The 15956-nt window shown below is 41.9% G+C and overlaps 1 protein-coding gene across 1 annotated transcript; it reads left to right on the forward strand.

Moving 5' to 3' along the window:
* The first annotated feature begins 5205 nt into the window (after window positions 1-5205).
* Window positions 5206-13012, forward strand: Doc2 (Dorsocross2). The gene is made up of 6 exons (XM_036815686.3): window positions 5206-5762; window positions 5816-6314; window positions 7155-7311; window positions 10802-11069; window positions 11156-11293; window positions 12226-13012. Exons 2-6 carry the CDS (start codon window positions 6224-6226, stop codon window positions 12973-12975), a joined length of 1404 nt encoding a protein of 467 aa, XP_036671581.2. The 5' UTR covers window positions 5206-5762; window positions 5816-6223; the 3' UTR covers window positions 12976-13012.
* Window positions 13013-15956: the final 2944 nt, after the last annotated feature.

Here is a 15956-nt window from a genome sequence, read left to right on the forward strand (position 1 = left end):
ATTACCATTAAACTCCCATACGCCTTAGAATTTCCCGATAATTCCATTGCAACAACATGGTGTACACATACCCAAGAACTCCACATTTAAATGATGTCGCGGCAAGTGCTCCGCCGCTGATTAGGATTCGTGGAAGTGCAGGCACCATAAAAGCGAAAGTCTTGACGCCATTAGAGCGCAATCAACGCCGGGATGGGATGGTATGGGGAGGTAGCTCATAAAGTGTCAACTATGACTGGTGCCATGAGTACACAGACAGCCGGAGATATGGGGCCCAGATAGACATGGCTATGGCCAGATCCAGAACCACGTAGACAGAGCACCTTCGTGGAGCTATGCGATGCTCAAATACGAATTGGAATCGGAGACAACGCGACTCTGCCCGCTATATTTGGCCTTATGACGTTATGGGCCAGCAAACAAATACATTTACAACACTCGCCAGGTTGCTGATGCACTGGGAAAAATCAAGAACATCACGATGTGTATAAAGAAGAATAAATATGATTAGGGCAAATGAATATAAATAGAGCTCAATTAAGATGCGTAAACGTTGAAACACTTATAAATAACTATAGTTATATATTTATACATTTATAGTATACATTTGTCCTTACACAATAGTGTAGTGTTCAAAACAACCTACCCTCCTACTTTAAATTTGTTTTGTATGTATGAGTTATTTCTTAAAAATGACATCCGATTTGTTCCCAAAAGCAAACTTAAAAGATTTTTTTAAAAAAAGAAGTAGAAAACAAATAGAAGTAGAAATGAATTACAATTATGTAATGTAACATCTTCTTAAAACTGTTGTTGTACCTTCCCATCACTTCTAAAATATCACTTTCCATTTTTTAAGCCGAAAAAGATTTTTGTAATAATCAAAAGTAGAAAATGTAATAATAATGTAAGAACCTATAACAATGGTACTACATCTTCATTAAAACTTTTAGAGTATGGCACCCCGATTTTTTCCCGTGTGGGTGGCTTAGATAAGGGAGGGGGAGGAAAAGCGACGACGAAGGCCTGTTGTTGTCACGAGATTAAGGCATTTCCTCTTTGACGTTGGCGCAAGACTCGCCCTTTGCCGCTCTCTGTTGGCTTCTATATCACGGCCATTGTAATTGCGCACTCAGGCCTGATCCGCTACGTTCCGATCCGATCCAATCCACTCGGATCCCATACCATTCTATCCATAACATACCATCCCGTGGTCCAGTCCAGTCGATCCGCCTAGCGACAACAATTACCCCGCGGCTAGGCCAAGCCATCTTGGCCACTCAATCAAAGGCGAAAGCCAAATGCCGCCTCGAAATAAGGCTGTGGCAAGCGGTAGCCAAAGAAGCCGTCAAATTGTTACGCATAATGGATGTTTTTATCAGCGAAATGGTTTCTTCTCCCCGTCGACGTGGACTACTGGACTTGGCTCGGGGTTTTCTCCTTTTGTTTTGCCTGCCTGTCGGCGATCTTATGCTCTCGGTCTCGGCTTTGATGTCACCGGTTGGCCGTTGAACTTTTCTGGCTCTGGTGTTGGCCACATCTCGCCACCATTTTACGTATTTGATAATGAAATGCAGCATCAAATTGGTCTTTCTTTGAAAAACATAGTAGTTCTTTCATCAATATATCCACTCATTTGCGTCATTTGCAAAAAGATATTCATGTAAAGCACTTAAATCCGTGTAAAAATATCTGAACATTTTTAAATATGAATGAAATATATTAAATAACATGTTTTGTATTTTACATATGAACAATGCCACTCAACTAAATGATATGATGAAGATTTTAATAGATATTTTTTATAGTTTGCAATAAATTTCACAATGAAGTAAATATTTATTAATGTATGCACTAAATTAATTTAAAATCAGAAGGTATACAGGTATTTTTACCAAAATGGTTTGAAAATTCCAAAAGCCATTTAAGTTTTACCCTGGTACTTATCACATACACCTGGTAATTCCCTTTTACTGGGCATATACCATATTTTGCAATTCTTTTCGAACGCCAAATTTGAATCCATGATCTTGTTATTAAACATGCCATTAACACGCATCTCTGCTGAGTGCCAACTCAATGAGCTTCGAAAGTAAACAAACCAATAAGATGCCACGAAAAATATGCAGATTCTTCAACCCGACACCCAGATACCCAGATAGTACTAAGATCACAGAAGAGACGATGGCGGAGTGGAGGACCGGCGAGCCAGTAGCACTTGAAATTTGAATATAATATTGTAATAACTCAAGGGTCTACACAACAGAAGCGCCTCTCAGAGCGTCGCGTCGCCAGCAACTTTAGCACTTCAGTTTGAAGTTGGGGCTCTGAAAAGCGTAAAGTAGTAAGAAACATTTAAGGGGAGTACGAGGGAGGGGGGCATTGGGTCTGTCTCTAGACCTGAATCTGAATATGAATATGAATCCCAATACGAATACGAATCGCCAGTCTCGTCGTCTGGCATCTTGTACCATATTTGCTTATGATAATTTGAGAGCAAACAGCGATCGAGTGGAATGGTAGCTGTAGTTGGTGGAAACCGAACGTAACGAAAGGCCTAAATCTCGGGGGTCGTGAATGTGCAGAAAAACAAAAACGAAACACACGATTAAACACCTCTCAATTATTGGAGTAGGTCTGGTCCCGCGCCCATTGAAAGCTGTCAAGTGGTCCGCCATGGACACAGATGATTATGATGCCTCCTTGGTCATCGGTTCATCGGATCCCTCCGCAGTTCATATTGATTGAGTCACTTAATTTGCATACAAAAGTAGATTTGCATGCCTCACCAAGAGACGAGATGATGGTCATGTTGCAACAATGGATCTGCTCACGGGTACGCAAATACAAATACCCGACCATCCACAATCGGAGATCAAGTGCCGGGCCGTTAATAGTCGTCTATAAAGGCGCTAGGGCTTGTTCAAACGAATCCGAGCTAAAAGTTTAAATCAATAAATTGCGATGGCTGCTTGACATTAGTGGAGGGCATATTTTCCATGGAAAATTACATTGCTTTCATAGACGATTTATGCTAATTTTAATTTGAGCAGCCGTGCGAGAAAGAAGCCGAGGGCTCGTGCTCCCACCTTCCCCCCAATATATCGTTGGTATACCCATATATCATATATCGGGTTCATTTCGCAACTGGGTGGAAAGACCCCGGCGAGTAGCACTTACAATGCCGTTGGAGGACGGACCCTGGTTCAAGGCTGCTCAATCTGTTTATCCTCCCCGATTCACTTAATCACTGAAGTCTGAAATGTATATTGCTGAAATGTATACCCAAAACATTGATAAAGCGAAAAACAACCCACACAGATATCCTCTATGCTGATTCAAGCGGCTGGAATGCATTTACACTGAGGAAAATAATAAGGATAGTAATAAAAAGAAAGAGAGGCGCTCAAAATTGCCAATACAGGTTAAAAAAAATAATTTAGAAGTTTTCTTATTGATTCCCTATTATTTCCAAATTCAAAATAAATATTTATATAATTATCTTGTTTTAAACAAATTCATCTTGAAATACGTTTACATTTCAATATTTTTTTTAGGTTTGTCAACTAGATACCCTGCAAAACTTATAAGAAAAAATGTTCAAATTTAATTAGAGGTTTCTTTATTTTTTATAGCTAAATTAAAAATGATCTTAACTTATTTATTAAATTTTAAAAAATTGCATAATCTATGAAAAAGCTTTTAAAGAAAAGAGCAACATCGAAGATTTTTATTTTAAAGGTACTTTTTGAATGCCTAGTCTTCCTCCAGGTAAATGAATTTAATTTGTCCATTTTAGCATTTTTAAAAACCTTTTTTCGAGTGTACTCCTGGCTACCTGTTGGCCCATTTATCCGGAACCGAACGGAAGTAAACCGAAATACATTAGTCAAACAGCAGGCTCAGGGGCAGCACCAATTAGCTGGGTGCTGACAAATTGCACAGCTATTGGCAGGGTCTCAAAGAGCAGGCAGGCCCCGAAGGATCGATGTCTAATGGTTTGACGAACCTGGTCGAGCCGAAAGGCAGCGGAAAACGAAAACCCAACCGGAAGTGTGCGCGACCAAATGTGAAAACGCGAGGCATAAATTACGCGCAGACGGCACATGGCCAGAACGCAATTTGGGCGAAATGCCTGGCTGCTAATAGTAAATTAATTTCAGACGCTTATCACCGACAACTCGAGCTGTATGAAAATAATGCGTGGATGTGTCAGGCCAGCAAAGTGCTGTGTAAATTAGCCCGGCTAACTACATATTTACCCATCGGGAGCCTCAGGAATTTCGCAGTAATGCTTTCCAGATAAGCCAAGGCGATTGGTTTAATCTCGAAAGGAAGTGGCACTGGAGGCAAACACGAGACCCAAAAACTCCGAGCACGTTTCGCCATCATTGGCCCACATGGCGTATGCTTTATGTATAAGTTCAGTCAAAGTTCAGGCCACTTCATTGGGCATTTTAATTAGTTTCGAATTTGTAAGCAAGCAGCTCCGGACACGCGTTTCCGTCGTTTGAAACAAATGTTTTGCCAAGCTCCCAAAAAGGTCAGATCGAGAACCAGCCGCCACCTGCATCGCCAGCTTTAAAATACATGGCTATAGCCTAAAGATATTGGTAGACCAGCAAGTAGAGACCATATCGGGCCTTCGGATGCCGCCATATCAATGCCTGAATGACGCAGCGTCAAAGTCAAAATATCAAACAATTACACAGGAAAAAACATATCAGTTTCTAATTAAAATTGGAGATAAGGGTGATAGATAGACATAGGAATTTATGGACTGCATTAAAAATGTGTTGGATGTAATGAAGATTACGTTTGAGCTGCATGTATTGAAGCATTTTGGACCTTTTTACATATCTTCTACCTAAAAACATATATATAAATATGTTTCATATTCATTTTTATTACCCTGAAAAAATATAATGCCAAGTGAGATATTTTTATCATTTATTAGATCATGTTCAGTTCAACCCTCTGTAACTATCCTTAATTACATTAACAAACTTACCATATTGATTTATTGTGAGAAAACCATTATTCTTGCTAAATTTTCCAGAACAAGTTTATATTTACTGAAAAACTCGTTAATTTATTATCAAAACCATAGTCCTCGAACAAAAGTATTCTGCAAACGTGATAAAAGTGAATACATTAAAGTAAGTGATGGGTCTTTTTAACTGTTATTAAGATCAATACCTTGGACTATACTGCGAAATACACACTTAAAGTCAATATTTTTCCATAAAAAACCCATCAAATTGCTGATCAAACAATATCAATAAATTCTTTCCACTGTAGAGCCGGGTAAAATGTTATAAATGAGCAGCAAAACGGCAAACACACACCGCTCGAGAGGCCAGACAAGAGGACCACCATGATGGCAGGCGGCTACAAATGGGCAAAGCATAAATACACAAAAAGATGCCAAAAAGAGGAGACGAGGAAAAAACAATTTCAATCATCATGATCATAATTAAAAGGCAGCACACACAGATGGAATATTCCCCGCAGCAACATGTTGCTGCTGTGCTGTTGCTGTTGCTGTTGCTCCGCTGACTGTGCAACTTCGCACTTCAGAATTAAACGCAATTAGAGCGAGCCGGCATTATCGGGCAGACAGAGATAGCGAGCATTTCGTGGGCGGAGCTCTGGCAGTTGGAAAATCGAGGGATTTTTCAAAATGGAGGTGCTAAACCAGAGCGGGACGGCTAGTTCCCGCTCTCTCTGCCGAAACACAACCAATGGATGGACCGCAGCAGGTAATCTCGATCCATGGCTCAAGACCCAAACGAGTCAAGCTCGTTTCTTTCAGCTCGATCGAGAGATCTCCTCCGCCAACGGAACTTGCTCAGTTGAAATGCGAACTTGGCGAGCTCAAGACACGACCGTCGGCTAAGACACACTCTCTATTTGTATATATGATATGGCGGAATTGTAACCCACATGCGACATACGACATACGACACCGGCGTAATCAAATTAACACCCACTCATATGAAAGACTTTTGTGCGGTGATTTGCATAATTGACGCTAATCGGCGGTGTCTCGTGCTCGCCTAAAAAAGTATAAGCCTCGGCTCAAAAATAAGAAATAGACCCCGCCAAATGTGACAGTGCTTTGTGTGTGTTTTTGAACAATTGTGCAAGTGACAATCGGCAAACAAAAGAGTTTCGATTATATATTAGGTAAAACTATTTTTGGACCCCCATCACCTTCATCATGATCACCATGAACGAGCTGGTGGATCTGCGCATGCAGCAGCATATAGCGCACGAGATCTATCGCCAGCAGATTATGCAGCGCATACCAGGTAAGCTTTTACCCTTGAAAGGTTTCAAACATCGTAGCATCAAAATCACCCAAATCACTCATCCGCCCCGTTTAGCGTGCGGCAAAGCTGTTAAGCATCATTAGCATTAATGGCCGTAACTTTTGGCGAGCTCTTTCTTTTTCTGTACCTGGCCCAAAGTTAAGTTAAGATCAGCGGGGTGTGTGCGAGTGCCAGTGTTTATGGCCAGCCGATCATAAAGCTGAGTAATGTGGGAAAGTGATCGCCGATCGGGAAACTTGATATCAAATGCATTTTGCTTGTTGCCGACGATCGTTAAACAGCGGGTTTAGGATCAGCGTACCCCTAAAACAATATCTTTGTATGTAATCACGTTTGCCAAAGTACGGCACCATATTTTGTTAATCCCTAATGGAGGGCATTAAGTTTGACAACCGGCAGAGAATCAATGTTCCTTGTTCTCCAAATGAGCACCCATATAACACCCATCTTTGTCTTTGTCTTGTGATAAGCCAGAAATATCAGACATCTGTTAAAGATCCCTTTAATTCAGACCCACACTAAAAAACTAATGGCAACCATTAGCATATTAAAATTAATTTCTTTTTATCATGAGACCATCTTATTATACTTTATTAGGATTATAATATTATATTTCATCTTTACTTTGAGTACTACTTCTACTAATATATAGATTATATTAATTATATAGATTATATTAAATCCATCTCAAATATAATATCATATCTTATACGTTTTGATCACACCTCTTATTTAATACATAATTGTAAGACTTCATAGATTACCCAAGCTGCTTTGATCTTTCGAAACCTACTTCAACCCCGTTTAAACTACTTTCAGATCCTTTTCCGCCGATGCTACCAATTCCGATGCCTCGGCACGTGATCATGCCACCCCGAGTCACCCTCCCCGGCGTGGAGATGACCCTTCAAAACGACGATCTTTGGAAGCAGTTCCACCAAATTGGCACGGAAATGATCATCACCAAGAGTGGCAGGTAGGTTCCCAAAGTCCAGAGATCTTTCGATGACGAAAGAGTGGGGGGAATCTTGAAATACAGACTTCTGAGATCGGGAACAAACATAGATCGGGCGATGCATTAGCACGAACATGAAAACTAATACCCCAGACGCAGGGCAAAGAAAAATAAACCAGCCAACGGGCGCGGGCACTTAATACCATATCCTATGCCATGCCGATCCCTATACCGATCCCGATTCCGATCCTGTCCAGTCCTGGATCGAAGAAATGCTGCTGTTAAACGCTCATTAGAGCGCAGGCGCCTGCAAATTGTTTACAGCGGCGTCGCGACAACAATTTTCACAGGCAAACAAGGCGGAAGGATGCACTTACATACACTGGCAGGATGTGAAAATGGGAAATGGAGAATGAAAAATAGAAAAGCAGGAAAAACGTACCTGCCCAAATGCATAATGGACTATCGCGCGAGGCGTAAAGCGGACAAGTTCGCCGGCACTTTGCGTGCCCAGATTGAAGATATTCGAATCAAAGGCATAGCGCGATCGCCCGGGGCTAGTTTATCGTGTATCTATCAGATGCACGACTTCCAGGCCGGCCCAGGAGGCTACGATTACGACTACCTAAAAGTGTCCGGCACTTGTTCGAATGTGCGTAAAGTGGCGTCATCGTAATTTATTGTTGGCCGGCCGAACGCCGAGCTCAGTGGGACGTCCTGTCGGCCGAAGTCGGCGCTCCTTTATACCTCCGATGGCATAAATCTTCGCGTCAAGGATACTTTGTCGTCATCTTTGTAGCTCTTAGCGTTTTTATTGTGGCGCCTGTCTGCAGACAACAACCTGAGACCCCGAAATATCTTCGCGTTCTGCATTGTATCTGTATCTGTATATCTGTATTCTGCATCTTTAAGCAGTGACAGTGACAGTCAGTGACCACAGCTTGTCGACAGAAACGAGCAATTTCACACTTGGTCCCTGTTCGATCCCATCGAAAGGGTTCCCAACGCATTAACATAAACTTTTGGTCTCCAAAATGCAGCCAAAAACTATCTTCGAGTCTCGAACAACCCTTTCGTTTTATATATGCCATGAATTATTCATAAAGTCTGCGTATTAAATACTTTTTATGCTCATCAAAAATGTTTTATGGGCCTCGGTGGAGAGGTCGCAATGCAATCGATTTGAATTTTTAATGATTAGGCGCCAGAGTGCCACCGTCTGTCCAATCGCATCCCGAACCCCGTTTTATTTACCATTCGGTTCCGATCCCAAGTCCAAACTGAAAACCCAAACCTATGCCTATGCCAAGTGGCGCTCATAAAAACTAATTAGTTGCTTGTCTGGGCTCCGTTTGCCACTTGAACCGTTCCATCTTTTTGGGTGGTAAAAGCGCAGACGGCCATTAAAGTTAGATAGAACAAAGCGTATCGGTTAATGCCCGATGGCGGCAAATGAAATGACTTTGTCACGAAGCTTTTAGAGTGTGTGGGCTCGGCTCACCAACTGGGCTAAATGAGAAGCGCCAAGAGAGGCGGTAAACAGAAGCGACACGGTAACCTCGATGAGAAGCGCAAAGATAGCCAGGAAATATCGGTTGCCCCTTATGAAGCGGTCTCAAATCAAACATTATAAGAATGAGCTTGATAAACTTTATTTTAGACATTTGATTAGTAGAGAACTTATTTGTTTCAAAAGGACTGACATTAATTGATTCTTTTTTTTAGTAATTAGTAATACCTCTATGATTGGAAAATGTGTTTTTCCTTAATTATTAATAATATTTTGCTGTTTGCTTAAAAAACAATGCATGTTTAAAATATGTAATTTTCATTGAAATATAAATTCAATATAGAGCCTGTACCCAAAAAATAGTATAATTATGTAAAATATAATTCCCTTTAAAATGTGAAGTTAATAATAAAAAATACAACTCGAAATGTTCCTCTATAACCCCTTTAAATGCACAAAGACACATAAATAACATAAAGAGTTAGAAATTTATATTGCTGTTTCTAGTTTTATAGCTGTCAATTAATAAATAGCCTGACTTTTAATTTCCTAAAAATGCTAATTTTTGGAATATCAAGCAGGCACGTATGTGGAATTGTAGGGTAAACATTAGAGCAACAGGGCGAGAGGGGTGAGTGGATGTTTCCACAGTACCCGTCGAGGGACTGGGTTCCGATCCCCGGGACGCATTCCTGGACAATGTCCCTGCACCTGCCAAGCGTCAAGCGCCAAATCGAATGCCGTCAAATGGTCAGCATGCTCCTCACTCGCAGCCAAAATTCTCCTGATAATTATGCGCAGACGCGCCAAAGATTTCGATCTTAACAAATCGTTTGTCCGAAACCAGACAGCGGACTTTTGCCAAAAAAAAGGAAAACAATCAAGAAAAAGTGAGCGCAGAGCCAAATTGAAAATGAAATTCTAAACCGCACAAATGTCGAAATATTTCGGTTCCGTGGTCTAATGGAATTCAACAGAGCTGAAAGGCAGTCCCAGAGCCAGAATCAAATTAAACGTTAGCAAAACCAAAGCGCAGCGGAGTTCAATTAATTAATCATCGGTCCGGAGAAACACGAAATCATTGCCAAAAACAAGAAACCACTCGAGAATGAGGATGAGTGGACGATTGGACGAGGCATCCAGTTTCGGAGGCGAAGGGCAAACATTTTTCGGGCTGGCGCCAAGAACCGTGGCCACCTGCTGTTCCTGCGGCAACGTCGTGGAGTTGGAGGCGAGGGTCAGGGCCTCGCATCCTTGTTAGCACAGGCAAAGAGCCCTACTCCCCATTCCATCCTCCAGGCAATCTCTATTTGAGCAGGCCTAATTACATGGCGCATGGAAGGGAAATCTCACAATTAAATATTTGTAACGCCCACGCAGGCTCGGGCATGGGCTCCTTTTGTCGATCTAGCATGACTATATTTGAGTTTGCTCGGTAAACAAAGGCTCTACGATTTTCCAGGCATTTTCCTGGAGTTCTCCCACTCATCTGGCACACAAAACCTTCTTTGGAGAAACAATATCACAACGATTCGGTATTTGTTCGAGACAAAATATTCTTAATCTAATATCTTAAGAAAAGATGATTTTAATTATATTTCTAAGCAGATACACCAAACACATATAATCAGCATAATGGGTAATCGATAAGTTGATAAAAATAACGTTATAAAATAAAAGTTCTAATGACGCAATATATGGGCAGCCCATAATTATAATGTTGTATTAACATCTCTATTTATTAATATCTTGAAGATATGCATCTGTTTTAATGCTAATTTATAATGTTGGAATTTATAATTTGTTTCGATATGATCACACATAATTTCTTTGCTGTAATATATAATTCTGCATATGTTTATTGATACGTAAGACTATTAAATTAATTCATTAAAACGGAAGTGTAGGCCATAAGTTAATAATAATATTTTATTTTGTTAAGTAATTTTATGGAACCATCAAACTGATAAAAGATATGCCTTTTGTTTTCACTCAAAACAGACGGATGTTCCCCTCGATGAGACTGAGTGTTTCTGGTCTGGAGGACGAGAGCAACTACTGTGTGCTCCTGGAGATGGTGCCCATTGGCGACTGCCGCTACAAGTTCTCCGGATCCCAGTGGGTTCCGGCCGGAGGAGCCGAGCCCCAGAGTCCCCAGCGGATGTACCTGCATCCGGATAGCCCGGCCACAGGTGCTCATTGGCAGGCGCAGCCCATACTGTTCAACAAGGTCAAGCTGACCAATAACACGCTGGACAACAGCGGCCATGTAAGTGCGGACAGGGCTTTGAAGTCGTCTCCGGTTACTGATCCCAACCCTATCCAACCTTTCGCTATCCCAATCCCAATCCACAGATCGTCCTGGCCAGCATGCACAAGTATCAGCCGCGTCTGCACGTCATACGCACCGCTGATCTGGCGCAGATTCCCTGGGCCCCACAGCAGGCCTTTGTGTTCGCCGAGACCGAGTTCGTGGCCGTGACAGCCTACCAGGTAAGTGGTGCCATCTGCAAACCCACTTTCCATACCCTAACTTTGGCTGTGATAACTTGAGGGGGATCTTTGTAAACCAATTAATGAACTTTCCTCACTCGAAGTCTCTAAAAGTTCTATCCTACCACATAGTACAAAATAATGCTAGGTATGTAGAACACTATTAATTTGTTCAGGTATATAAAAAACATTTCCGAACCATAAAAACCATGCTCAAAATCAAAACATGATATCCCAGATTGTTTCATTAACAAGCTCTGAACAGACACATTCAAGGCTCTTTAAAATCTCACAATTACGTGTTTAGGAAAAATGTTTCGCCAAGAGTATTCGAGTCATGTGTCCTCGGACTCGCAGCTAGCCTTCCTTTCTTGTGCGCACTTTTTGCCAATTCATTGAGCACGATGGCCCAGAGACTGGGAACGATCACACTAATTGGTTAATTTTGGGCAAACGAGCGGCGATCGCTCACGCCGTGGGTAGCTTGGTCAACGTTTCGAATTAGCATGGAACGCCTCCGAGATGCAAGGTTCAAGATCCGAGATCCGAAATGCGAGATCCGAGATCAGCAGGCAGAAAGTCAGCGGGTAGGATTGTTGTTTTAGGAAGTTGGATAGCCACATCCTTGTAAATTTGAGCGCCTCGCTGTGTTTTTGTCTAGGTCTGGGCCCATTGACAGCCGACGCCAGTCTGCCTCTAATTAGCAAGATCGCCAAGATCCCAGATTCGAGTTGAGAAATCCGAAAGATCACAAAGTTGTCAAGTCATCTGGAGTGGAACTGAGAACTGAAAACCCGGTCTGGTGTCAAGTGGCCATGTTACTTAACGCCAGTGGCTACTGGACGCCAGTGACTTATGCGATGGGTCCTCTCCACGTTGCTCAAGATTATGCTGGCAATCGTCATATTTCACGCTCGTCTTCTCTTCCGCAGAACGATCGCATCACCAAGCTGAAGATCGACAACAATCCGTTTGCCAAGGGCTTCCGCGAAACGGGACAATCGCGCTGCAAAAGGAAGATGTCTTCATCGCCAACTGGCGAGGATCAAGATCAATCGCAGTCCCAGTCGCAGTCACTATCCCATTCTCAATCCCAATCCGAGTCTGACATGTCGCCGGCGAAGGGCAGTGAGACAGGAGGAGGAGTAGGAGGAGGAGGAGCATCAACAATCGGCGATTCGGATGGACCGCAAATTAAGCGCCTGAGATCAAATGGCTCTGCCTGCTCCTTATCGTCATCGCTGGACGATCCGTCGGCGCCTGGCGCCAGTTCCCTGGCTCTGGGCTCCCCACCGCCTCATCCGCATCCCCATCCCCTCCAGGCGAGGAGTGCCTCCAGCGTATTCATGCAGCACTTCCAGCAGAATATGCAGAGTCTGCTGAGGCCCTCTCTTGTGGACCTGGCCTGCACTTACTTCGGGAGACCCCATGAGTATGGAGGAGCGGTCCAGCCCACACCTCTCTATTCCCCGGCAGCCATTTTACATCCTGGCCTGAACTTGCCTCCCGGCATTTCCGGTGCGGATCTTATATCTGATGAATCAGGTGCCGAAGAACTGGAACTGGATGTGGGCAGTGAAACCACCACAGTAGAGCAGTCTTCGCAGGAACAACCACCGGAACAACCCTCTACAAGGAGCAAGGGATTCAGCATATCGGCCATCTTGGGGGGAGGAAGTTAAAGATAACTTAGTTTTATAAAAAAGGGGTTTCAATATCATATTTCTATTTCTTCAACTTTCTTCTGGAAACGAAAATTATTAATATATATATTTCATTAAATATATTTTTTGTATATATCCTACTTCATAACAAGAAAAACTCTGCAATCTTAATACAACTCATTTAAATAAGTGTTATACTTTTAATGAAATGTACAAATTACACAATAAAAAATTTTACAACTTCTTAGAGAGTTCTAATCTTAATTTTAGAAAAGCTTACATCTTACGCATTGTACTCATTCTGATATTATACAGATACTAGCCTGATTAGTTAATAAGTTCAAATAAACATGAAACAATTAAAGTTACTCTACAGTATAAGATAATCAATTTGTTTCATTTCTCTTATAAGAGAGACTATTATATATCCTCCTGCTGGGCTGAGCCTTCAAAGCCAGAACGCCCAACCATCGCTGTAGGTAAATGAATATATCCGAAAAGTAGGAAAAAATACTACCGGCAGTTGGCCCTCTATCATTGGCCGATCTGGGGCTGGAAATCACAACTTCCGCCAGACATTAATCCCAACCAATTTACAAGATAAACGTTCGGGTTTCGACAACATCATCAGGGCATCCTCATCCTCAACCACCGCCGCAGCATCCATTAGCCACACAGAGATGCGACTGGCTAGAACATAATTTGTTTGCAATTAAATAGCTCGACAAGGCATGAAATTCGGTTACAGCCCTCGGATGCTACCCCAGAGACTGGGATCTCGAGAGCGATGCTACTTATTTATGAAATGGGCAGAGACTGAGACGAAGCCAAAGAAAATAGACAATTCGTTATGTAAGTTGCCGAAGAGCTGGAGGGCCGAAGAACCGGAGGATCTTGGCCAGGGGCTGAACGGAGCCAATGATGAAGTTTACGATGACATGCGTCACCACCCACGTCTAGTCTGCATTCGAGGTCCAAAGGGGCGGTGCAGACACCGCTGCCCGCCCAACCACCGGAAAAACAAACACGGTCGAATCAATTTACCACACTGGGAAAAACTATCGATTTAAAGATAATATTCTCTATTGGCTTGGTTATGAACATTAATAACCTTTTCTCGTCTACATGTTAAACTAAAAGTAGGTTTTAAATTAAGAAAAATATACGTACATTTTAAGATTAAAACCTAGAATTCAGACCAATATTGGAAATACATGACTAACTAAAAATATTATTTAGACGTCATACGGTTGGATCCTTAGAAAAAATATTATTTTTTGAGAAGACTTCAAAACAATATACACATTTTCAAACATTTTTTCAAAGTATCTATGATTCTAAATTGTATAATAAACCGAAAATCTTTCCAGAAATTTCTTTGTAAATGAAAATGGTTTCCTACCTTTTAATATAAAATCTACGTAACTCCTGTTATTATTAATGTTCTGAAATATTCAGATGTACAAGTATATTATATATAATTTTCTTTCGGTGTACCAAATCGATTTGAAATTGTTACTGTTTGTCTGACTGTCGTTCGATGCCTCTGGGGATCGGTTCGGATCTATTGGCCTGCGGTTTTATAGGGGATTCCTGGCTAAAACGGGTGACAGATGTCGGCCGTGTGTGCGAGTGCGTGTGTTGACAGGCGCAAGGTTGTGAGTGCAATGAATGCCTCATTAAATGGCTGTACTTCCCTCATCCCCCTCACCCCCAGAACCTGAACCGAAAACCAAAACCCCATCCATCCACGGCAGATGTCGCAGGTCCCCCGGATAATTAATGCACTATGGCTGTTGCTTTTTACGCTGCCACATTTGTTGCCTCGCCGTTGCAAGTTGCCTCTTTCTGTTATGTTATGAAATTAGATACACTTTGTCGAGCAGCATTTTTGTTGTGTAAACACGAATTTGGGGAACTCGAAACAAAAAAAAAGGGGAAAATTGTTTCCTAAACGAAAGTTAATTAGTTATTAGGGGGAACTGGCACTGGCGGTGCTAATGAGTTGGAAAGCATTTTACACAGCGCACGCGTGGCTGGCACTTCGAATTGAGACTTGGTTCTGTAAGGGATGAGAACTTTGGGGATAGTATTCAGGTGTTCAAAGGAAATATTTTCTTTAACGAAGACAAATATTTTATGTTATAAGAACATGCATAATTTAACAATAATAAAAATATAAAAAAAAGATATTCTTAAAACATTAGCTCATACACATCGATTTCAAAATAGGTATATTTTTTTGTTTATTCCAACCCTTCTGCTCAATACTACATACGTTAAGAAATACATATTAAGATCACGTTCAACAGATTCTTATTATATATACTTTCTATGCAGATTTATTTAAGGCACTTTGGTAACTAGAGTATAACCCAAATCCCGGAGAGCCTCCGTCTGAGCCCATCTCTAAACTTAAGTTCGGTCTGCGCCCGGCGTTAGGCAAACAAGATGGCAACAATGCGGTGGTACTTGAGTTTTTATTGTTGGCCAATGCAAATATATTGGTCGCGAGGAGAATGCAACAAAGCGTGGCAAAGAAAGGTTTCCGTGTCGCCGGAGCCAAGCCATAAAACTGAAAAACGGATGCACCGACCCAGGTTTTCTGTGTTCCGAAATCGACCTGTATTCCACCCTACTAAGCTAGGTTTTAAACTAGAGCAGAACAAACCCACCACCGCCGAGATGAGGCTCAACAGCAGGAAGATTGGCCACCGGACAACAAAGGCCCTTTAAAGCAGTTTATGCAAATGGGCTCACATGTGGGCTGGAAATGCATGTATGAGGATGGGCGACCCTTTTGGGCTGGCACAATTAACAAAGCGTGTAATTTCTCAAACCTATCGTGTGAACAATGGCACAAACAATTAGAGGATAATGAAAATCACCCACATAAGCAGGTCCACTACAGTGCTCGCCGGATGGGTTGGTGCATATATGATCATTGATCATATAGGCAAATCTGGGGGATCAGTTGGAAAGTACTTGCAGTGGAACAA

This window comes from Drosophila suzukii, chromosome 3 (genome assembly GCF_043229965.1).
Source record: "Drosophila suzukii chromosome 3, CBGP_Dsuzu_IsoJpt1.0, whole genome shotgun sequence".
NCBI classification, from domain to species: domain Eukaryota; kingdom Metazoa; phylum Arthropoda; class Insecta; order Diptera; family Drosophilidae; genus Drosophila; species Drosophila suzukii.

Coding starts and splice junctions, on each gene's coding strand:
- Doc2 (XM_036815686.3), top strand. CDS start 6,224: ATGATCACCATGAACGAGCTGGTGGATCTGCGCATGCAGCAGCATATA. Junction 7,312..10,801: donor ATCATCACCAAGAGTGGCAG/GTAGGTTCCCAA, acceptor CACTCAAAACAG/ACGGATGTTCCCCTCGATGA. Junction 11,070..11,155: donor CGCTGGACAACAGCGGCCAT/GTAAGTGCGGAC, acceptor CCCAATCCACAG/ATCGTCCTGGCCAGCATGCA.